The sequence below is a fragment of the Hyaena hyaena genome, unplaced genomic scaffold (genome assembly GCF_003009895.1).
Source record: "Hyaena hyaena isolate Hyena2069 unplaced genomic scaffold, ASM300989v1 scaffold_235, whole genome shotgun sequence".
NCBI classification, from domain to species: Eukaryota; Metazoa; Chordata; class Mammalia; order Carnivora; family Hyaenidae; genus Hyaena; species Hyaena hyaena.
The window spans coordinates 483,458-505,820 of record NW_024080867.1 but is presented as its reverse complement, the minus strand read 5'-3'; the positions used below and the strand labels follow the sequence as shown (position 1 = coordinate 505,820).

Here is a 22,363-nt window from a genome sequence, read left to right as displayed (position 1 = left end):
CTTTCACCAACTCCTTTGTCCGTGGTTGGCTGCTCTGGCGCACGCTGGCCCTATCTGTTCACCCTGCTTTGGACGCAGCACAACGCCCTGTGCCACTTGCATTGGAGCATGAGTCGCTTTGGAATGTGATTGTGTGTGTCTGTGTCTGGCTCTCCCACCAGCCTGGGGCAGGGCTGGGCTACAGGAGGAACTCAGCTCAGTGTCCTCAACACTGCACAGCCTGGGGCTGGGTGCACGGAGGCCTCAGAGGTGCATTAGGTGACTGAATGGATGGATGGACGCAGGGATGGATGGATGGATGGATGCAGGGATGGAGGGAAGGATGGATGGATGGATGGATGGATGGATGGATGCAGGGATGGATGGATGGATGCAGGGATGGAGGGAGGGATGGATGGATGCAGGGATGGAGGGAAGGATGGATGGATGGATGGATGCAGGGATGGAGGGAGGGATGGATGGATGGATGGATGCAGGGAAGGAAGGAAGGATGGATGGATGGATGGAGTGAGATGGTGACACACATGTACGTCCTCCCAAACTAGTGAAGGTGCTCCCCATCAGGGCACACCTCCCTCTGCCTTCTCATTGACCCAGCCACCTGTCTCCTGGCCGGCAGCTCTGAGACTGCACTGCCCGGCACCTGGAAGCCCTGAAACTCCTTAACTGAGTGCCACCTGCTCTTTCCTTCTCCTCACTGGGTCTTCCTGGGCCTTGACAGGGCCCAGAGGGGAACCAGAGCACTGTGAGCAGACCCAGCCCCACGAGGGATGCGTGCCTGTCCTGCCTGAACCCATCTTCCCTTCCTGACCCGTCTCCCACCGTCCTGCATCTTGCCTGCTCTGACAGTTCTTATTTCAGAGTGTATTTTTTTTTGTCTTCCATCCGCTTGCTCTCTTTTCCCAGGAAGGGTGTGGACTTTCTTTGGTATGAAAGCTCTTATCATTTTCATGCCAGGAAGATGGGCTGCTCCCCAACCCCCACCCCACACACACACACACTGGCACCAAGCAGCTCCGGTCCCTACCACTGCACTGAGATGACCTCTTACCAGGTCAGACCTAGCGGTCCCCTTCTTGGCTCCGTTCTCAGCACTGCTGGCCACTTCCTCCTGGCTTCCACCTACCGCGTAGTCGCTCCTTGTGGCTCCCTTTGCTACACCCTCTTCTCCCCTGATGCAGATGTCCCTGAGGCCCTAGCCAGGGTCACCTCATCCAGCCCCGTGGCTTTCAATGTCTCCTATATGCTGACGTTTCCAAAACTTGTATTTCCAGCCATGGCCTCTCCCCCAAGCTTGCATATCAAACTGGTTACCGGATACCCAGACTTGGGTTTCTGGCAGGGATCTCCAACTCGACAGGTCCAAAGAAGGACACTTGGTCCCTCCCACCCAAATTCTGATTCCTTGCCTCGGGGTGGGGGGGTGGGGGACAGGGGGCCCTTCCAGGCAACACACCACAGCACCATGTAAGCTGTGCAAGCTCTATTAAGAGTTCCTCTTTCTGGGACGCCTGGGTGTCCACTCTTGGTTTCAGCTCAGGTCATGATCTCACGGTTTGTGAGTTCAAGGCCCTCACTGAGCTCCGTGCTGACACTGCAGAGCCTGCTTGGGATTTTCTCTCTCTCTCTCTGCCCCTCCCCTGCTCGTTCGCGCTCTCTCAAAATGAATAAACTTAAAAAAAAAAAAAGAGTTCCTCTGTCACTGCAGCTTCTTGTTCCTTCCCGGTCCTGCTGCCTATGCTTCGCTTCCCACTGCTGTGGGCTCTGCCTCCAAAATCCGGGTCCCGTTCCTCCATTTCTCTCCATCCTCAGTGACGCCACTTTGGTCCAGGCCACCGCCAGCCTCAACCGCACAGGGACAACAGTACCAGCTCCTTGTTTCCACTTTTCATTCCTAAATCTATTCTCAGCACGACCATGCAGTTCTGTTCTGTTGTTGTTGTTGTTGTTAAAAATAAAAGTATGATGTCATGCGTGTGCTCAAAACCCTCCGAAGGCCTCCCGTGAGATGCAGAATAAATGCAAATTCCTCCGCAGGACTACAAGACCCTACATGATGGGTGTCCAGCCTGCACTCTGACCTCACCCCGATTTTCTCACCCCTGTTAATCTGCTTGGGGGGGGAGCTCCTCGCAAACCTGCACCCCTATCCCCCACCCCCAGCTTCTGTGCTGCCTTCGGTGGCCCAAATGCTTGTCCCATCCCGTATCTGTTCGAACACTGTCCTCCTGCTTAGTGTTAGAGCACTTCTTGGTAACTGGAATGTTTATCATCCGTCTCTCCGGGACTCCCAGGACAGCAGAACCTTGACTGCCCACATTCCTTAGGCCTAGCCTGGGTCTAGAACAGGTTGGTGTTCAATAAGTACTTCTTGAATCCTGAAAACAAACCAAAGACATGGGTCATTCCCATGCTATCCGCTCTGCAAGCTTCCAAGTCTCCACGCCTCCTTCTGGACATACCTCTGGATCTTTCTGTCGAACCACCTCTCCATCTCCGTGTGGTTTTGTATGTCTGAGACATTTCTCCTCTCCTGATCACCCTCAGAGTCTTCAACGTTCCCTCCCCGTTCCTTCCTCCCCTCTTCTCATTTCCCCCTCCCCCCACTTCTGCCCATCCTCCACCTCTCTCTCGCTCTTTGTTTGGCCTTTGGACCTAGAATCCACTGTCCCTTAGCCAGTTCTACCCCCTCCCAGCAAACTTGTCTCTTTTGACTCCACTTCTCTCTGCCCTTCTCTCCGTGTATCTTCCCTACACTCACTTCTCTGACTCTTGCTAACTTGTATTCCTTTCCCCCGAATTTTCTATCTTCTCTCCCTGAAACTGCCCCCCAGGCAGTTCCTCCCCGGTTTTCTGCTCTCCAGGCTCTCTCTCTTTCTAGTCTGCCTACAAGGCCCCTGAGGAAATTCCCAACACCCAGGCTGATTCCATTCCTCCTTTGCTCTGCCCGTTTTTGCTGCCTCATGTCCTCAGGACAGAGGCTGTCCTGAGAAGCACCAATTACCACCTCCTCCCCGTTTGTGTCTGTGTCTGTCTTCCACCAGACTGGGGGGGGGGGGGGGCTTAGAGGGCAGGGCAAGGTCTAAAGCATCTCCAACCCCCAGCACTGCCCCACACAGCGCCTGGCACACAGGAGACCGTGGGAGATAATCAGCGAGCAAAGGAAGGGACATCCACTAAGGGCCGTGTGCCTTCGGCATCGTCCATGGCCTTCAAATCCATCCCCCGGCACCCCCATAGCCTTGCTCAGCTCACCGGCCACATTCCACAGCATCAGCCTCCTGTCCACCCCTTTCCCAAGTGGCTCCTTCTAACACCCACATCTGGTCCTGCACTTCTGCTGCTCAAAACAGTCCCATGCCTCCCTACTACCCTCAGAATAAGCCCAAACCCCTCAGCCTGGAACTCCAGCACTTCTGGCTCTGGCTTCTCTCTGTTTCTGTGACCTAACCTTCCCACACACACCCCTTCCCCCATCCTCCAGCATCCCAGAACTTTGAGCCCTGTCCCTAATACAGCATGCTATGTCACACACACACCCCTGGCCTTTGCATGAGTAACCCCCTTCATCCCTTGGCAGATTCCTACTCATCCTTTTTAAACCTAGGCTGGACGTTATGTTCTCCAGGAAGTCTCCCCGAGTACAGCCCACTCCTGGGACTTGGTCACTGTGTTCTCCGTTCAAGGTGCCCATCATGGTCCCTGTCACAGCACCAATCACCCTGCCTGGATTGCAGTCTTTGACGACTCCTTGAGAGCAAGGAGAGGGTCTGTTTCATCTTGGGCGATCCTGATTCCAACATACTGCCTGGTATGTTCGCAGAAGCAGACAAATGTCAAGGAGTGAATGCCTGAATTAATGAATGAATGAAACACAAACGTCTAAATTGCACCAAACGCAATGCCTGTGCTTCAGTATTTTGTGATTATCTGCTTCCTCCCAGGAGTGTGAGTTTGAAGGGCCAGTGCCTGTGTTTGATGCTGAATTCCAGCCAGTCTCTGCCTCTCACTCTCTTCTTTGAGTTCCTGCCTCCCTTTTGTACTCCATTCACAGTATGCTCTGCTCTGCTCCCCTTTAAAGCCATTCCAGGGCTCCCTGCAGCCTTCATTATTTGAATAATAAAATCCAAACTCCTGACCTAACCTCCAAGGCCCTGGGCAGGCTGGCTCTGTCGACATCTCCAGCTTCATTTTGTCCCATCTGCATCCAGCTCACTACACCTTAGCCCTCCCTGGAAGCTCTTCCTGCCCCAGGGCCTTGGCATATGCTGTTCTCTGGCTGGGACACTTCCAGCTTCACCTGGCTGCCTTCCCATCATGCTTTCAATGTCAGCTAAAATATTCCTTCCTTTTAAACTGGGTTACCCATCCCTAACAGAACATTTTGTAGCATTTCAGATTTCTCCTGTGTCCTAACTGTACCTTGCTGTTTGTACATACAGTTCTTTGATTAATGTCTATCTCCTGCACAAGATGTAAACTCGGTGAGGACGCTGGGGAGACCCTGTCTGTCTTCCTCCTTTCTGTAGGTTCAGCATCTGGCACAACGCCTAGTGCGTAGGTGCACAAATAAATTTCGGATAATGAATGAACCAGTCACTCTGTTCGCCTGTTTATATTCCCTCTCCAGCGCCTTCCTGGTACACAACAGGCACTTAATAAAGCCTTGTGGAATAATGAATGAAAAAGTGAATGAATGCCCACATCCACTCCTTGTTACTTGGCCTTTCTGCGCGTCTTCTCTTTACCTTTCTGTCTCTTTACAAAGGGCATATATATAGTTTGTAGGTATAACTATATATTCGTGTTACAGGCCCCTCTCCAGGAGTTGGGCCGGGCTGGGCTGGGAGTCCCTCCCTCCCCCACCGCCCCGCCCCCACATGCACACAGCAAAACATTAAAAAGAAAACATCTCAAAACTGCAAAAAAACTCCACAGCCCTCCCCCCGCCCGCCCCCAACCCGCAAAAAATAAATAAATAAATAAATAAAACACGACGCCCCCTCCCAACGGCCCCCTCCCTCGGGGTCCCCGATCGGAGGGCGGGGCGCGGGGGAGGGCCACGCAGTTCTCCAGCGCGCTCGCGGGGAGGGAGGGGGCGCCCCCGTCCCACCCCGGCAGCCTCGTAGCACGCGCGCCCGCGCACGCGCCCCGGACACGCCCCCTCGGCGCCCCCCGGCGCGCCCCTACACCGGCGTGGTTTTCCTGTTGAGCGTGTTGGTGTTGGAGGCTGCGGCCTCCTTGGCCAGGGTCCCGGGGGCCGGCGCGGTGGGCGCGGGCGGGGCGGGCGCGGGCGCGGCGGGCGGCCCGGTAACCGTGACCGTGACGCCGCCGCCCGCCTCCTTGGGGAAGGCGTTGTGCAGCGTGAGGAAGCCGGGCGCCCCCCCGCGGTCCCGCTCTGCGCCCGCCCCGCCGCCGCCCGCGCCCGCGCCCGCCGCCGCGCCGCCGTAAGCCCCGCCGCCGCCGCCGCCGGCCCCCGCCAGCCCCGCGGCCACGCTGCCCTTGGACGGGTCGCGGCTGAGCGTGTACATGGAGATGTCCGTGGACGCGAAGCCCGGGCCCCCGGCGCCGCCGGGAGACGCGTCCCGCGACGGCGACGGCTCGCTGGAGCGGGAGCTAGAGCGGGAGCGGCGGCGGTAGCGGAAGCGGTAACTGGGCAGACGGAGGATGGCCGAGGGGCCGCTCCCGCCACTGCCGCCCGCGCCCCCGCCGGCCTTGAGCAGGTCCGAGCGAGACTGGCAGTGCGCCTCGCGGCTGCGCTCGATGTAGATGTTGACGGCCAGCACGCCGATCACCTCGGCCAGGATGAACGACAGCCCGCCGAAGTAGAAGGACCAGCCGTACGAGTAGTGGTTCTTCTTCTCCTCGTCGCGCTTCGGGCCCGGCTCGCCCGCGTTGGCCGAGATGTACACGATCACGCCGATGATGTTGCTCAGGCCTGGGTGGGGAGGGTCAGACGGGAGCCTGGAGGCCACACCCGGCCCCGCCCCCGCCCCGCCCCGCCGGCCCCAGCCCGGCCCCAGGTGCCCTGACCTGCTCCCCAGCTGGCCCAGGCCCCACCCCTGCAGGCCTAAGACCCACCCGCTGGTGGTGTAGACCCCATCCCAAGTGCTCCCTTTCCGGCCCCGGACAGTCCATGCCCTCCCCAGCTAGCCCGGGTTCCGCCCCGTGCTAGCCTAAGACCCACCCTCGGGCGGGGTAGGCCCCGCCCCAAGTACTTCCTATCGAGACCCTCCAGTCCCAGTCCCGTCCCAGGCGCCCTAAACTCCTCCCAGCTGCCCCAGGCCCCGGGCGCCCTGGCTGGTCTACCCACCCGGGAACCGTGTAGGCTCCTCCCAACTGCTCCCCGTCCTGCCCCTGACGGTCCCCGTCCCGTCCCAGGCGCCCTAAACTCCTCCCAGCTGGACCAGGCCCCGCCCCACTCTGGCATAAGCCCCACCCCTGGCGGCGTAGGCCCCGCCCCGGACAGGTCTCGTCCTCTCCCAGGGGCCCTAAATTCCTCCCAAGCTGGCCCAGGCCCCGCCCCCAGAGTCCTAAGCCCCACCCCCTGGCAGTGTAGGCCCCGCCCCGGCTAATCCCTACCCTACTTGTCCTAAACTCCTCCCGAGCTGGCCTAAGTCCCACCCCGAGGGCGTAGGCCCCGCCCCAGGCGGCCTAAGCTCCACCCCCTGCGGTGCAGGCTCCTCCCCGGATAGTCCCTGCCCGGTCCCAGATGCTCTAAACTCGTCCCCAGCTAATCCGGGCCCTGCCCCAAGGCAGCCCAGTCCGGCCCAAGTCCAGACATTCACAGATGGTGTAAACTCCTCCCGAGTTAATCTAGGGCCCATTCCTAGATGGCCGAACTCTCAGTTAGCCCAGGCCCCGCCTCCACTGGTCTGGTCTAAACCCTGCCCGTGATGAGGCGATCCCGGCCTGTGATCCCAGGCCCTATCCTGGCTGGCCTAACACTGCTCTTAACGTTATAAACCTGGGTTTTCTCTTGGGCCCTATGCTCGTTTAAACTGTTAATGAGGCAGTTCCGCCCTGATTCTCTAGGCCTGGTATCTTGCTGATGTAAACTCTTCAATATATCAACCCAGACTGGTTATCTCATCTAGGCCCTCCCCTGATGGTCTAAAATTCGTCCTTACTAGAGCAGGTTCACACCTCCCACCACCCGGCTACCCTAAACCCGCCTCCAACTTGTCAAACCCCGCCCCCTGCGGGTCCAGACTCGCCTCTTAGGCCTGGTCCCCCGCCTTTCCAGTCCTCTGGCTCAAAAGCAGATCTTGACCCACCCCCAAAGCACACCCTGCTCTTTATGCTAAGTCCTCCCGCTTCTCCGGATTCTACTCCCTGGGACTTCCGAGCACTACTCATTTCAGTAGAAAAGCGGGGGAGGGAGGAGGGAGAGGAGCGTGGAGGAGCCTCACTCCAAGTTGGTCTGGAGGGTTTTCCAGCACCACAGCCTCTTCCTGTATCCAACGAGGTCCGCGAGGCCCCGCCCCCTAAAGCAGGGTCCTCCCCCTCCATCTTCAGCCAATCACTTTCTCCCGGTCCCGCCCAATCCTCGGATGCCAGCCCCGCCCATCATCTCCAAGACCCCACCCCCTGACCAAGCCCCACCCCTTCCGTTTCCATAACCGCGCGGGTTTTGGAACCGAAATTCCCGCCAACCGGATTACGCGCTGGACACCTGTCAGTGCTGGGTTGGTCCCCTCCCCGCCCCCGACCCGAAGACGGCGCTAAGGCGGCACCTACCTTGCCCAGCGGGTGACGATGGAGCTCGGGAAGAGCCTAAGAAGGCTCTAGGCACCCGCAAGCGCCTGGGGCAGGGTGGCTTTGCAAACGCGCAAGCATACGTAATACACACACACACACACACACTCACGCACGCACGCACGCACGCACACACGTGCGCGCGCGCAGGTGGGCCGCCCCAGCCGGCCGCCCCCTCCCTCTGCCTCTCACCTGCTGCCACGAACAGGATCCCTGCGCCCAGAATGATGTTCCTCTTGGATTTGTAGACCCGGGAGGCCGCCACGCACACGCCCCCGAGCAGCAGCAGGATGGCGCTGAGGATGGGGAAGATGCTGGAGGCCCGGACGACTCCTGCGAGGGAGAGGAGAGGAGGGAAGAGGGAGAGAGGGTGGGGAGCCAGGGCGTCAGATGCGGCCCTTTGCGCCCCTCGCCAGCTTTCGACTCCGCTCCTCTCGCTGGACTCTTCTATTCTCCCTCTCTGCCTGTGTTCTGGTTATTTCGTTTTTTGTTTCATTCTCTCTCGCCTTTAAAATTTCTCTATTTCTCGGTCTCATCTCCTCTCCCGCCTTTTTCTTTCTCCTTTTCTTTCTCCCTCGGGCTATTTTTCTCTCTCCTGGCATATTATTTCTTCCTTTTTATTTCTCAAAATCACTCTCCCTCTCTCTTCTTCTCTGAACTTCTCTGTGACCCCTCTCTCTTTGTCCTCCTCTCTGCGTATTTCTTTCCTTTCTCCATCTATCAGGTCTCTTAACATCTTACCCACCACCCCTTTCTGCCTGGCTTCATCTATCTCTTTGTGATCCCCTCCTTCCCTGCCCCTCTGTGCCACCCCCATCCTTCTGCTTGGCTCCGTCTGTTGCTCTGCGCTTCGCTTGTGTGTGTCTGTCTGTCTTGTCTGTCTTTCTCTCTGCAGTCTTTTCCACCCACCCTCCAAACCCCAGCAAAAGGATTTTGCGATGTCTGAGCCGGCTGAGGCCGCAGCCAATCGCAATTCAGGATTTGCCGCGTTCTTGGCGTAGCTACCAATCGCATCACCGGCTTCCCCAGCCAGCTCGACAGAGTGGCCAGTCGGCGCCGCAGATTGCCTCACAGCCCAGAGCGCAGCGGCCAATCCCAGCCCAGAAACCGGCAGCCAGTCACAGAGCAGCGTTGCCAAGAGCGCCGGGCAGCAAGGCAGCCAATCTCCTCCCGGGATCCCCCCTCAGCCCGCCCCAAGGTGAGAGGAGGGGGCGGGAGAGGGATCACTCAGCCAATGAGGAGCCAGAGGATCTCAGCATCTGGATTTGGATTGGCTGGCAAGTTCATCTCCGAGTGTCGATCTAAGTGCCTCTCCCCAGCCCCCTCTCCGCTCTCTAGGCCCCCCTCCCAGGCCCAGCAACCCTCTCCCCCGCTCTGACCCAGACCCCCACGTACGGAGCAGATACTCCGCGCTGTCATGGTCGTAGTCTGTGTCCTCCGGGAAATGGTTGATCTTCACGCAGACACCTCTTTTCAACCCTGGAGGGGGATGGGGGTGATGGTGGGGGGTACTTAAGAGTTGGGGGACCCCCCCGTGAGAGACGACCTCCCCTTCCCCAAACCTTCTCCTTCTTCTGGGCCTATTGGGAGATAGGAGATCCTGGCTCCTGAGCCTGTCAGCATCTGGGACAAACTTTCAACTTCTCTGGCCTCGAAAAAAAGAAAAAGGAAAAAGAAAGAGAAAAGCCCACGCAATGCTCACTAAAAGGCCACAGTACCTTTGCCCTGTAACCTGGGCTAGGACACTCCACCTCCCTGGGCTTCTGCCTCCCCCTCTATAAGAAAGAAGGCGCTGGTTTCAGCAATGTCAACGTGCTCTGCAACTCTGAACTTGACGGTCTAAAAATGTGTGGGCAAACCAAGGCGGGCACAGAAGGCGAGGACTACATTTCCCATGAGGCCCTATGAAGTCTTAAGGCCAGTTGTGAGAGCGCAGCCCCAGTGGGCCATGGGAGTTGTAGTCTCTTCAGTTCTGCCTCTAGAGAGAGGGATTCCGAGTCTCTTACCTGGAATCCTCTGGAAGAAGATGGAGTGGCTGGAGCAAGTAGAGGCATGTGAGGAGGTATGCCTCTAGGGGTCATGCAGTCTCACCCCCTTCTTCCATCCCAGAATCCTTATCCTCACACCCTTTGGGGACCCAACTTCCCACCTTTGGGGATGGTTCCTATTCTACTACCTCTAGCACACAGCTGGAGATTGATATGTAAGTTAAAGTATAAATACATTTAGTTTTCTCGATTCTCCAGGCTCCTTCCAACCTCCAGGCCTTTGCCCATGCTGTGGATTCTGTTCACATTCTTCACTGATGAAAAACTTACCCTGCAAGTGGGCAGCTCACAGGGTACCTGCTTGAGGAAGCTTTCCCTGTGAGCACGCACAGGCATGCACACGCCTCCCATCAAAGTTGGGTCAGTTTCCCCCTCCAGGTTGGAACAGCGCCCTAGGCACCCCCTTTTTTTTTTGGCATGCATAGGGTTCATTTATGTGTTTCTTCTTCCTCGGCAAGCTGGGGACTCCTGCAGGGGGAAGGCATGGGGTCTGATTCCTCGTGTGTCCCTAGCATTGCCTGGCACAAAGGAGGCCTCAAGAAATGAGTGTTGAATGAATGAATGAAATTATGAATGAATATAGGGATAGTAGAAGGGGAGACTGGCGGCAGAAGGTGACTGGGAAAGGCATGGAGATAAAGGAAAGGATTGGGAAGAAGGAATATAAGGCAGTGAGTAATTCCACTAACTGCTCACATTTGCTAAGTGCTTCCTAGGTGGATTAACTCATCCGGAGCTCCCTAGAGTCCTATGAAACAGATAATGTGATTGGTGCTGGGCAGTGGCCAAACGTTGGGAATTGGAGTCACACTGAGTGATAATGAAACCCAACTCCATCCTGTCCTTATTCTGTGACCTTGTTGGTGTTATTTAGGCCAGTTGGCTTCAATCCTTTCACCTATAAAGAGGGGATAATAGGACCTACTTCATGGGGTTGTTGTAAGGATTGAATCCAGGTAAAGAGATTTAGCACTTTGCATAGAACATAATTAAGTGCTCAGTTGATACCGGTCAATATACCCATTGTCCAGATGAGGAAGCAGAGACACAGAAAGGATTTATCAACTCACAGCTGATGGGGGTGGGAGGGTGGGAGGGTGCAAGCAGAATTAAAACACACAGCAGTTTGCCCTACTGGAATATAAGGCTATGGGCTGTTCAGCACTGTATCTCCAGCATCTAGAACAATACCTAGCACTTAGTAGGTGCTTAATAAATATTTTTATGAAAGAATGATTGAATGGGCCAAGCACACGAAAAGCTGCTCCACATCACTAATCATTAGGGGAATGCAAATCAAACCACAATGAGATACTATATCATACCCCTTAGGATGGCTACTATTAAAAAAAAAAAAAAGCAAAACAAAATAACAAGCACTGGTGAGGATGTTGAGAAATTGGAATCCTTGTGCACTCTTGGTGAGGATGTAAAATGTTGCAGTTGGTACAGAAAATAGTATGGAGATTCCTCACAAAATTAAAAATGATGTTACCATATGACCCAGCAATTTCACGTCTGGATGTAGACTCAAGAGAATTACAAAGCAGGGTCTCTAAGAAATGTGTTCACACCCATATTCACAACAGCCAAAAACAACCGAAGTGTCCACTGATGAATGAATGGATAAACAGAATGTGATCTATACGTACAACGGAATATGATGCAGCCTTAAAAAGTCAGGGAATTCCAACACGTGTTGCAACATGGATGGATCTTGAGGACATTATGGTGAGAAAAGCCAGTCACAAAAACACAAATATTTGTATGATTCCACTTATATGAGATCCCTAGAGGAGTCAGGTTCATAGAGACAGAAGGTAGGATGGTGGGTGCCAGGGGCTAAGGGAGGGGGAGATGGGAAGGTCTTTAATGGGAAGGGTTTCATTTTGCAGGATGGAAAGAGTTCTGGAGAATGGGTGAACAGCCATGTGAGAGTACTTAACACTACTGTACTGTACACCTAAAAACAGTTATGATGAGACATTTAATGTTATGTTTTGTTATGTTGTATTTTACCACAATTGTTTTAAAAAGGAATGAAGGATTGATTGATTCTATACCTCTCAAGTGCAAACTCTTATCCATCAGCACATCCATTATGGTGTGGTAGGTAAGACTGTGGGTTCAAGTTCTCTCCTTTTCTTGAATGGGATCACATCACTTCTCTCAAAACATGAATCATAATTAATTAATTAATCATAGACCTTCTCCACAGATTAGTGACGACAGCAGTAATGATAACTAGTAGTTACTGAGGGCTAACCACACACCAGGCACCTGTCCAAGCATCTGACAGGTACTGACGTACTTGATAGTTATGACTAACCCTAGGGATAATGGGCAATAATGATATCCTCGCTTTACAGATGAGGAAACTGAGGCATAAAGCAGAAGAAGTTGCTCAGTCCCATTTAGAGAGTAAGTCATGGGGAGGAGATTAAGTGCAGCTGAACTTCAGGGGCAAGCCTATTTAAGGCAGTAAAACACTGTAGCTGTGGTGGCCAGGAGCATGGGCTCTGGACTCACATTCCCCAGGGCTGCCACTTCCCAGATGTGTGGCTTTTGGGGACTTGAATGCCCCTGAGTCTTAGCTTCCTCATTTGGAAAATGAGGACAGTGATATGACCTCATAGGGTCTGAAAAGAATTCAATGAAGTATAGAGTCAAGTGCAGAATACAGGAGGCTATGCAGCATGGGTCTTATCTGACGCAGGTCAGCATGTGTATTATCTGACCTGATGGGGCTGAGCCAGGAGGTTTCATGGGCACAGACGACAGTGATAAGGTCGTGCCTCAGTCCCCCAGAGCCTACCTAGCACAGACCTGGGTAGTGGAGGGTGTGAAAGGGCAGGGTGTTGCAGTGAGGGCACGTGGGGATGTGGGCTCCAGACCGCCCTGACTCTCACATGTAGGGTGGCCATGTGGCTGACTCACTTCCCTTTCTGGTCATCAGGTTCCTCCCCTGACAAACCTGAGTGGTAATAATTCCTTCCCCCCCTCTCCTTGGCACAATTAGGAAGATTCAGTGAGATAAGGTGTGCGAAGTCCTGAGCACAGGAACTTCAGATAACCTGCTCAAATTAACTTGGCTGTGGGTCCATTGAGTCCTGACAGGTGGCCCTTGGGCACTGGAAACGTGGCAGTTGAGATGAGGTGTGAGCATAAAATACGCACCAAATTTCAGACTTGGTATGAAAAAACCCATAATATTCCATCAATAAGGTTTCATGTTGCTTACATATTAAAATGATAATATTTTGGCTATGCTTGCTTAAATAAACGATATATTAATCTTTATATTGATTTATTATATTTTATAAATTCTATTTATTAAATTATATTCAGTGAACGTTCCCCCCTTTCCTCGTTTGAATGTAGCTCGTAGAAAAATTTAAATCATATATGCATTTCTGTTGGGCAGTGCCGGGTCAGAGGCTGGGGTTTCTGGCTTATCAAGGAGGCAGGGAAAGGGGGGGGCACTCAGGGCAGTCGCCTGAATTCTGAATAATAATAATAATTAGAAGAATAACAACAAAATGAAATGACATAATCTAGCCCTTACTCTGTGCCTCCTGGCCTTTTAAATGCTTTATAACGGTAGCTCACCGAATCCCTCTGAAATCCCTGTGGGTTGGGGGAGGGGGGCTATTCCAATCCCCATTTTACAGATGATGGAAAGGAGGAACAGAGAGGTTAAATATGTGGCCCCAGGTCACTCTGCTGTGCACGGCAGAGGGGAGGCAAACCCAATCAGCCGTGTCTTAAAGTTTGCTTCTCGGTCACTCCATCTATTGCATCTGTCAGGGAGACTCATGGGGACATGGGGATGAGACCCCAAAATCCCCGGGGAAGACAGTGCCTTCAGGAGGGTTTGGTTTCTACATGCCTGGGCCCCTGATGGGTTGGAGGCTGGTAGATGCATTGCTCTGTTCTCCTAGGAAATAAACCAGACCTGGGTTCAAATCCAGACTCTAGTATATATTGGTTGTGTGACCTTGGGAAAGTCACTTCTCTTTCGCTGAGCCTTAGCTGCCATTTCTAGAAGGTGGAGAGAATAGGAGTCCATATGATACAGGGTTATTGTGGGGTTTCAGTGACCAATAAATAACAATTACAGTAATAATAAAGCCAGCCTTCATTTACACCCTCCTGAAGATACTCCCTTTGGTTTCCCGGATGCCCACTTACCTCATCTTTCCCAAACTTCCGTGGTCACTGCTTTCTAACCGCCTTCTCCTGGCTGCTCTCATCTCTTTGAATAGTGGACTAGCTCAGGCTGCAGTGCTTTGGTTAACTGTTTGGTTTGTTTCTTTCCTCATTCTCTACGTGACCTCATCCATCCATATGCAATGACCCCCTGATTTATATCTCCAGCCCAGACTGTCCCGTGAACTCTGGCCTCGTCTGTCACGCTGCTAAGAGCCCAGACCTGGGGTCAGCAAAGTACAACCTATGGGCCAAACCCAGCCTGCCAAATCCAGTGAAAGAATGGGTTTTACGCTTTCTAAGTGATTGAGAAAAAATATATATCAAAGGAGGATATTTTGTGGCACGCGAGAAAGATATGAAATTCAGACGCCGGTGTCCATGCACGAGTTTAACGGGAACACAGCCTCTCTCGTTCACTCACGATGGTTGTGACAGGGACAGGAGGGTCCACAGAGCCTAAAGTACTGACTGATGGCACTTTCCTATGCTCACCCCTGTCCCAGGTGATATCTCTAGCAGGCATCCTAAATTTAGCATGGCCAAAACTGAGCTCACCATGTCACTCCTCGCAATAAATTAGATCAGAGAGAATAAAATAAACAACACAAAGCCCCCGCTGTTACGGCCCCTGGACGCCCACCCCAGCCCCCACCCCCGCCCGATCCTCAGTCTCCCACAGCCTTGGGAGCAGTGACTCTCAACTAGGGGTGAATTTATTCCTAGCCCAGAGGCAGCTGACAATTTGGGTTGTCACGACTTGGGGACTGCTCCCGGCACAGAGAAGGTGGAGGCCAGGATGCTGCGAGGCAGGACAGCCTCCACAGCATGGAACCGTCGACGCCAAAGTGTCACCAGCAGTAAGGTTGGGAGATGCTGTTTTAGGGACATCCCCAGCTCGCTCTCTCTCACATCCCACAGCCTCCCTGTCACCGCTGTAGTTCTGGGACATGCTCTGAATTCAAATCACTTCTCCAACTCCACAGCTCCCCCTCCAGACAAAGCTACCTCCTATTCCCCCCTTGCCTGTCTGCCCCCCTTTGGTCTCTCAGTGTAAGTCAGCTCTTGTTACTCTGCTCAGGAGTCCACGTCCCAAGACCTAGAATGCAAGAGACCAGGGACTGGTGTGTTTGACTGCCCCATCATGTCCCCTCACCCTGCCGGCGGCCACACACACAGGCTCCCACCTCAGGGCCTTGGCACTGGCTGTATCCTTCCTCCAGAAAGCCACGCAGCTCCATCTCTCACTTCCTTTAGACCTCCACTCCGAGGTCACTGCTTGGCGAAGCCCACCCTAGTCTCCTCACCTGCAACTTCACATACGTGTCCTGACACGTTCCATCCCCTCCCCTGTCCCCCTTAGCCCTCGGTGCCTTCTAACACCCTAAAAGTTTTACTTACTTGCTTTTTACTTACTTATCTTTCTGATTGCCTGTCCCTCTGGAATATAACACATACAAAACCAGGGATCTTTTGTTTTCCGCTGCTGTAGCCCCAGAATCAAGAACAGTGCCTGGCACGTAGTATAAACTCAATAAATACCGGTCATTAGATGGATGAATGAATGAATGAATGAATGGTATTCTTACTATATGCCATACACTGTCCTGCGAGTTTCAAGATGCCAACCTCCACAGGTGGCTGGCGCCTGGTGCTTGGTGAGACCAGTGAGTGGACCCGGACTCGAACGCCCACAAGAGGAGGGCAGTACCATAGTGAGAGAACGGACGGACGTGAGGCGGCTGGGAGCAGAGGCGGCTGCGGGGACACGGGGACTGCACACCTGATCTGGAGGAGCAGACGCTGCCGTGGCCACTGCGGAGTGAGGCCCTGCGCTGTCAGAACTTCTACTAGTTCAAAGAAACCGGAAGTCAGATTCCCAGTGTGAAGTCTCCCTATCTTTGAATGTTGGCAACTGATTCCGATCTGGGTTTCAGTTTTAAATGCGTGGCTCACCAGACACAGCACATCTGCACAGCTCATCCTGTAGCCCTCAGCTCTCTCCGCTCGGCCCCCAGTCACAGCTGGGCAACCTCGGGAAGTGGCTTAACCTCTCTGAGCCTCGGTCTCCTCCTTCCCTGACAGGAAGGCACACCTGCCTGGCAGAATCCAACCACAGACAATTGCAGGGCCCTCCTCACTCGCGCAGAGTGCTCGCTCGCTCGCTCGCTCGCTCGACAGAAGAGAGGAGAAAAGATGGGAAGAGAGAGGGATGAAGAAGTGGAGGGATCTCCTCTTTGGAGCTGGAGGAGGGGGCTGGGATTGGTTAGTGGCGCAGGACTGTGAGCCTCGGGGAGGTGAACAGACAGCGCCACGCGGGGACAGCCCATGGAGGGGCGTGGGGGCCGCGCCCCCGGTCTCCGCCTCCAGCCCAGCACCCCTGTGCTCTGCAAAGCTGAGTGGGAGGGAGAGGGCAGCGGAGGGCAGGCGAGGGGACGCAGAGGGGGGGCCGGGGAGAAGAGCCCAGAGGCAGAGCGGAGATGGGGTTGGAGGAGCAGGGCCCAGGAGTGAGGCATGGGGGGGGGGGGGGAGAAGAAGCGCAGGGCTGTGTAGAGAACCGCGGAGGCCGAGGGCCAGGCGGGGGCGGGGGCGTGACTGGGGTCTGCAGGGGGAAGGGAGCGCAGGGTCAGGAGCTCTGGCCCGGCGGGGCCGCCGCCCGCCGTGACCTCCGGGGGACAGCGGAGGAAGCAGGGGCTGCGGGGTAGGGGCGTGGGGAGGGGAAGGGTGAGAGGGGACTCGGAGGAGGTGAGACTGCCCAGGAGAGGGAGGGAGGCTCCTCACAGCGGGTGGGAGGCAAGTGAGAAGGCTTGCCGAGGGCGCAGCGGAGGAAGGAGGCCGAGGGAGGGATGGGGAGGGAGGGTCAGAGGGGCGCGGGAGGGGGGATGCAGACCCGCACCCCAGGAGGGTGGGCGGGGCCCCCGCGCAGGGGGAGGCGCGCGGAGTCCGGAGGAGGGGAGGAGGGGCGCGAGGCAGGGGCCCCCCGCACCCTACCTTCCAGGCAGCAGATCCGCCAGAGCCCCGAGTGGGTGAGGCCGCCGGGGTCCTTCTTCTCCGCGGAGCCGCCGCCCCCGCGGTGCGCGGGCGCGTCGTCGCCGGCCGTGAGGTTGGTGGTGTTGCAGATGAAGGCGCGCGTGTACAGCCAGTAGTCGGTGCTGATGGCGATGGTCATGAGGCCGAAGGCCGCGAAGGCGCCCACCGTGGTCAGCAGCACCTGCACCCCCTTCTCGCACCAAAGGCCCCTCTCCTCGTTCCAGCGCTTCAGCGACTCCAGTTTGACCACGGGCAGCCGGGGGGCCGGGGGCCACCACCGGGGCAGCGGGGGCGGGGCCGTGCCGGCGGCTGGGGGGGGGCGCAGCGCAGGCAGAAGCGGGGGCCCGGAGCCGGCCGGGCTGGGCGGGGGGCGGCGAGGAGGAGGAGGCGCGCGCCGGGGAGGGGGTCAGAGGGCGGCCATGGTCGCGGGCTGGTGGGGGGGGGGGCGGGGAGCAGACACAGGGTTAGTGGCGAGGCAGGGGACCTCCCCCACCGCCGCCCCCACCCTGCAAAGAACCGCCACTATTTCCTGGGCCGGAGAAACTCCTTCCCCCGTGGTTCCCCCTGCCTCCTTGTTCTCTGGAAAAGTCTCCCTCCTCCGGGCAGTCTTCCCACTAACCCCACCGGGAGAAGTCCCCCAGGCCCCCACCGAGCCTGCCCCTGTAGATGCTTAGTGCCCATCGGCTCCTCCCCCGTTCTCACCTTCCCGGAGCGGGGGGTGGGGGGGGGTGCACCCCTTACTCTAGCCCCTGGACTTCCCCCCCACAGAGGAGCCCCGGTCCCCTGAAAGTTTCACCTGCGCACCTACTGCGTCCTCGACTCAAGAAAAATAAACCTCTCCATCTCTCAGCTTAAAACAAAACAAACCAAAACTCTTCCCAACTAATCCTCACTGTTTGCACAACTACGAACCACAGGATGACCACCGTTATCACCCGCCCCCAGGTCTCTCCTGGATGGGAATCCCCTTCCCCACTCAGACCCCTGCCTCTCTGGCCCAAGGTTCTCAGCCTCAATCGCACCTTGAAATCACCGGAAGGACCTTAGAGATCAGGATCCCGGTGCCCCACCTGAGCCCCAACTCCGATTTCTTTGGTCTGGGGGATGGCCCTGAGCACCTAGGTTTTTAAAAGTTCCCCTAGGGGATTCTCTTGGGCACTCAGCACCTCGGCCTGGTTGAGAAGAATGCCCCCAGCCCCATCCCATCCACTCCACAGCCCCCACTGTCTCCCCTGGACCACCTCCCATCCCTACAGCCACTTGGACTCCAGGAAAGTACCCCCCACCCCCCGCGCTTTTGCTTAAAGAAGTCTTCCGAGTCTGGCCCCCACTGTCTCTACAACTTAGGCAAACCTATCGCAGCCATCACTTTCTCCTCCTCCATTAAGAAAAATCTCCTCCATGAGCTCCACCGAGGAGTACTCACAGGAATCCCGCACCCCCCAGACCCCCAGTCCCTCTCCATTCAGAAATGTCTCAGTGTTTGGCCTGAACTCCCACTGCCGTCCAGGGGACCCCCCAGCTCTGCCCAGCATGTTCCCCACCCCACTCCTCTGCCCTTCCACCATCTCCCAGCGCCCCAAATCCCCTGCCTATAGCCATCGCTCCCTGTTATCTTCATCACACCAATGAGCCCCCCAACTCTGCATCTCCCCAGCTCACTTGGACGCCCTCCTCTCTCCAACTCACAGGAACCTCCCTCCTTCCCCCTTCCATGACCTCCCTCGCATCATCAAGAATCCCCTTCCTCCACGACTCTACTCAGGAAAATTTCCTGGATGAGTCCTTACCAACTTCCCTTCCTGGGAACCCCCCCACTCCCTTACTCTTTCAGCTGTTCAGGAACAATGTCTCTAGCGCTACTTTCTTCCAAATTTACATGGACACCCCCCACCCCCGCTGCATAGTCAGTGCCCCTGAGAAAAATTTCATCCACGAGGCTACAACTCTCTTTTAGTCACAGATAACTGTCCACTCTGCACCCCCATGTCTGTCCATTCCCCTCTTGCACAGCACCCCCACCACCACACCCCCTGCCGTGCCCTTTCCACCCCAACCCTCCCTTCCAGGCACACAACCCTAACCCGCTTACACCACTCACTGTTTCCTAGACTTCTTCCCCAACCCCCCAGTTACAGTTAAGAGCCTGGAAGCCAACAGGAGAAAGAAAAAAAAAAACAACCCTGGGTCCTAGCATCAGGGTGACCTTGGCCTTTTCCACCCCCATCAGCTGGCCCTGCCTGGGTACGCTCTTAGGAGGGGCTGCTGAAAAAGGTTGTCTATGGGGGGTGTCTCCATGGCAACTGGGCCTAGTGCCCCACACGAGTGTTCCCTCCCCCACCTCCACTCGCCTGCCCACACGCAGCCCCTACAGTCCCCATTCATCAGCCCGCTGGACACCGATCTCCCCCAGCCCGTCTGAGTCCTGGCCCCTTCCTCCTTCCTCTCCCGACTGATGCCAAGTTTCCTCCCATCTTAGCTCCTGGCTTCCTCTCCCCAGTAGGTGCCCCTCACCACCAGCACCACCAGCTCAACTGTCCTGGCAAATCTCTGCTTCCACCCGGGGTGAGCCCATGACCCCGAGGTGTACCCTTCTGCCTGCTGAGCCCCCCACGACCCAGGATAAGCAGAGGATGGAAGTGGGGTAAGTGAGGGAAATTCTCCGGTCAAAAAAGATTTGAAGACCTTTTCATTTTGTCGATTTGAGGGGCAATCTGTTTGGTTTTAGGGACTCTTCCTTTAGTCCGTCTGTCAGCGGCAGTCAAGGAGGAGGGAGCAGGGGACCCCCAATTCTAAAGCTTCCGGATATGAGAGGGGTCACCAGCCCTTCTCCCTCTGAAGGGGCTGGCTCCTTCCTCCAGAATGAGGGGGGTCACAGAACCTTCCTTCTACATCCACCCACCTCCGATTAATAAAAAGATCTGTCTCACCTCTGTTAACGATAGGTCAACTCTCCGATGCACTGGGGAGGGGGACGATGAGCCCCCCTGCCTGCACCCCCCCCAGAAAAACCCTGGTGGCTGCCAGTTCTCACTGCTCCCCCTCCCCCAGCAGCGAGGGACCCAGGCGTCCGACCTGGTGGGGGTGGAGATGGGTGCTGAGGTGGGAGGGGAGGATGAGGGGCCGCTCTGAGCTCGGGCCCCAAGGGAGTGGGGGTCGGGATGGAAAAAAAAAAAAAGGTGAGGAGACAATTTGGTTCCCGTGTCGCTGGGTAAAGTGCGGAGCTGGAGGACGAGAGGGAGGGAGGAGGGAGGGAGGGGGAGGGGAGCCGCTGAGGATGGGGGGCCACGGAGAGGAGGTGGGGGGAGGGGAGCGGCTGGGGGGCAGGGTCTGGGTGGCAGAAGGAAGCTGAGGAAAAAGAGAGAGACCCAGAGAGGGAGGGAGAGAGACCGAGAGGAACCAGAAGAAGCGGAAAGAGAGAAACCCAGAGACTGTGAAACAGAAATGGGGGAGGGAGGAATTTGGGGGAGGCAGCGGCTGGTAGCAGAAGGAAGTTGAGAGAGAGACACACAGAGAGAAATATCCAGAGAGAGAAGGGGACAGAGACACAAAGAGAGAAACCAAGAGACTGGGGGACAGATGGGGGATGGGGTAAGGGGGAGGGGGGGGGGGGTCAGGACGGGATAACAGAAGGAAAGAAGAGACAGGGACAGAGTCATCCAGAGAGGGGGAGGAGAGACAGATGGGGAGAGACAGACAGAGACTGAGGATGGGAAAGAGAATGAAATCGAGAAAGGGAGAGAGAAATTGGGGGTGGGGGCAAGGTCTTAATAGAGAGAAGGATGATTTAGAGAGAGAAAAAGATGGAGAGAGAGCGAGAGAGCGGACAAGAGAGTAAATAATAAAAAGAAATTTAGGGGAGAAGGTCCTGAGTGGCAGAAGATGCCTGGACACAGAAAAGCTGGTGCAGAAGGAAAGAGAGAGAGACCCAAAGAGAGAGCCTGACTGGGAGAGACCCCGGGAACGAGAGACAGAGAGACTGAGGAAGCATCAGAAGGAAGCTGGAGGAAAACAGGAGAGGGGCCAGGCTCCGATGGATGAAGGAGGTCAGAAATCCAGGATACCCGCGCCCCCTCCCCCACCACATCCCCGGCCCCTGATCCCTGCCCCCATCCCCATTCCAAAGCCACCACCCCACCCCCACTAGCCTCCATCTCTCCACAGCATCGCTTGCTGCCGCCACCGCCTCTTCCTGTCGTCATAGCAACAGGATCCAGGCGCCCAGCCAAGGCTGGCAGCGACGCCGGAAATGAGGGGAGGGCCTTTCCAAAAGGACCCCAGGAGCTGTCCCCTTTCCCCAAATCCAAGGAAAAGCTCAACTTCCCCGGGCCTCCCCACCCCCCCAACACACAACTGCCAAGGGCAAAGAGCCCCTGAAAACAAAATTCCATTCAATTCAATTTACCAGGATAGCAAGCCCTTTGAGTTTCACCAATATATTTTTTCGTAATTTTCATCTCACCCCCCCCCCACCTGACCCTAGCTCACAGAGTTAGAGTTCCCCCCAAGACAGGGACTGGGGTGAGGTAGAAACAGGGTGTGAGAAGCTAGGGTGGAAATAAGTCTCAAAGAAATCTGTCTGGGATTGGGTGGGACAGATGTGCAAGTTTTAAGAATACTGATTGTTGAAGCTGCAGAACTGACCAGTAGCCAGGGGGTGGGAAAATCTGAGATGAGAGTCAGAAAGTTTGGTCTTGGACTCAAATCTCAGAGATGCCCGTAGCCACCGTGTGACCTTGGGCCAAACATTTCCTCCTTTCTAGACTCGGTTATTATGGGAACAAAAAACCCTTTCAATTAACTGAGAACATCAGTGGAGAAAAGGTCTTTGCACACTGCTCTAGGCAAGCAGCTCTTTCAGGGCTGTGTTCTCAGGCAAATGCTATCCTAAACTAAAAGCTAGCCATGACCATAGACTTCGGCCAGGTAGTTTGCATGCTTCATTGTCTACTGGAATTCTTACAGAATCCTTGCAATGTGGGCGCTGACATTCCCATATTACAGATGAGCAAACTGAGGCTCGGAGATGTATCATGATCTGCCCAAGTCACTCAGGGAATAAAAGGCAGAGCTGGAGATGAAGCAGTTTCTTTGTGGGGGGTTGACAGGGGTGGTCAGCAATAGGTGAACTTCAGAGCCACTTTACACGCCATTTTCGGGGGGACAGCTCCTCCCTTTTGGGGACTGGTGGAGGTAGAGAAAACCTGTGTTCCCCACTCCTCCAATCTGCTTCCCCTAGAGGAGCCATAGCCTTCTGTACACAGCATCTCACGTTTCCAATGGAGTTTCCAGAGGTCAGATTACTTAATTCTCACCAT

General features: G+C 55.6%; 1 protein-coding gene across 1 annotated transcript; it reads right to left on the bottom strand.

Moving 5' to 3' along the window:
* Positions 1–4,986: 4,986 nt before the first annotated feature.
* On the bottom strand, positions 4,987–17,339 carry CACNG8 (calcium voltage-gated channel auxiliary subunit gamma 8). The gene is made up of 4 exons (XM_039244222.1): positions 17,007–17,339; positions 9,154–9,237; positions 7,951–8,091; positions 4,987–5,938 (listed from the first exon to the last, which is right to left on the bottom strand). The coding sequence occupies exons 1-4, from the start codon at positions 17,182–17,184 to the stop codon at positions 5,187–5,189; spliced, it is 1,155 nt and encodes a 384-aa protein (XP_039100153.1). The 5' UTR covers positions 17,185–17,339; the 3' UTR covers positions 4,987–5,186.
* Positions 17,340–22,363: the final 5,024 nt, after the last annotated feature.

Bases quoted from the DNA above. Each gene is read 5' to 3' on its own strand.
- CACNG8 (XM_039244222.1), bottom strand. From the start codon at position 17,184: ATGACCATCGCCATCAGCACCGACTACTGGCTGTACACGCGCGCCTTC. The intron at 9,238-17,006 runs GTAGGGTGCGGG...ATCCCCCTCCAG, and splicing joins GCGGATCTGCTGCCTGGAAG to GGTTGAAAAGAGGTGTCTGC. The intron at 5,939-7,950 runs GTGAGAGGCAGA...CTCCCCACCCAG, and splicing joins GATCCTGTTCGTGGCAGCAG to GCCTGAGCAACATCATCGGC.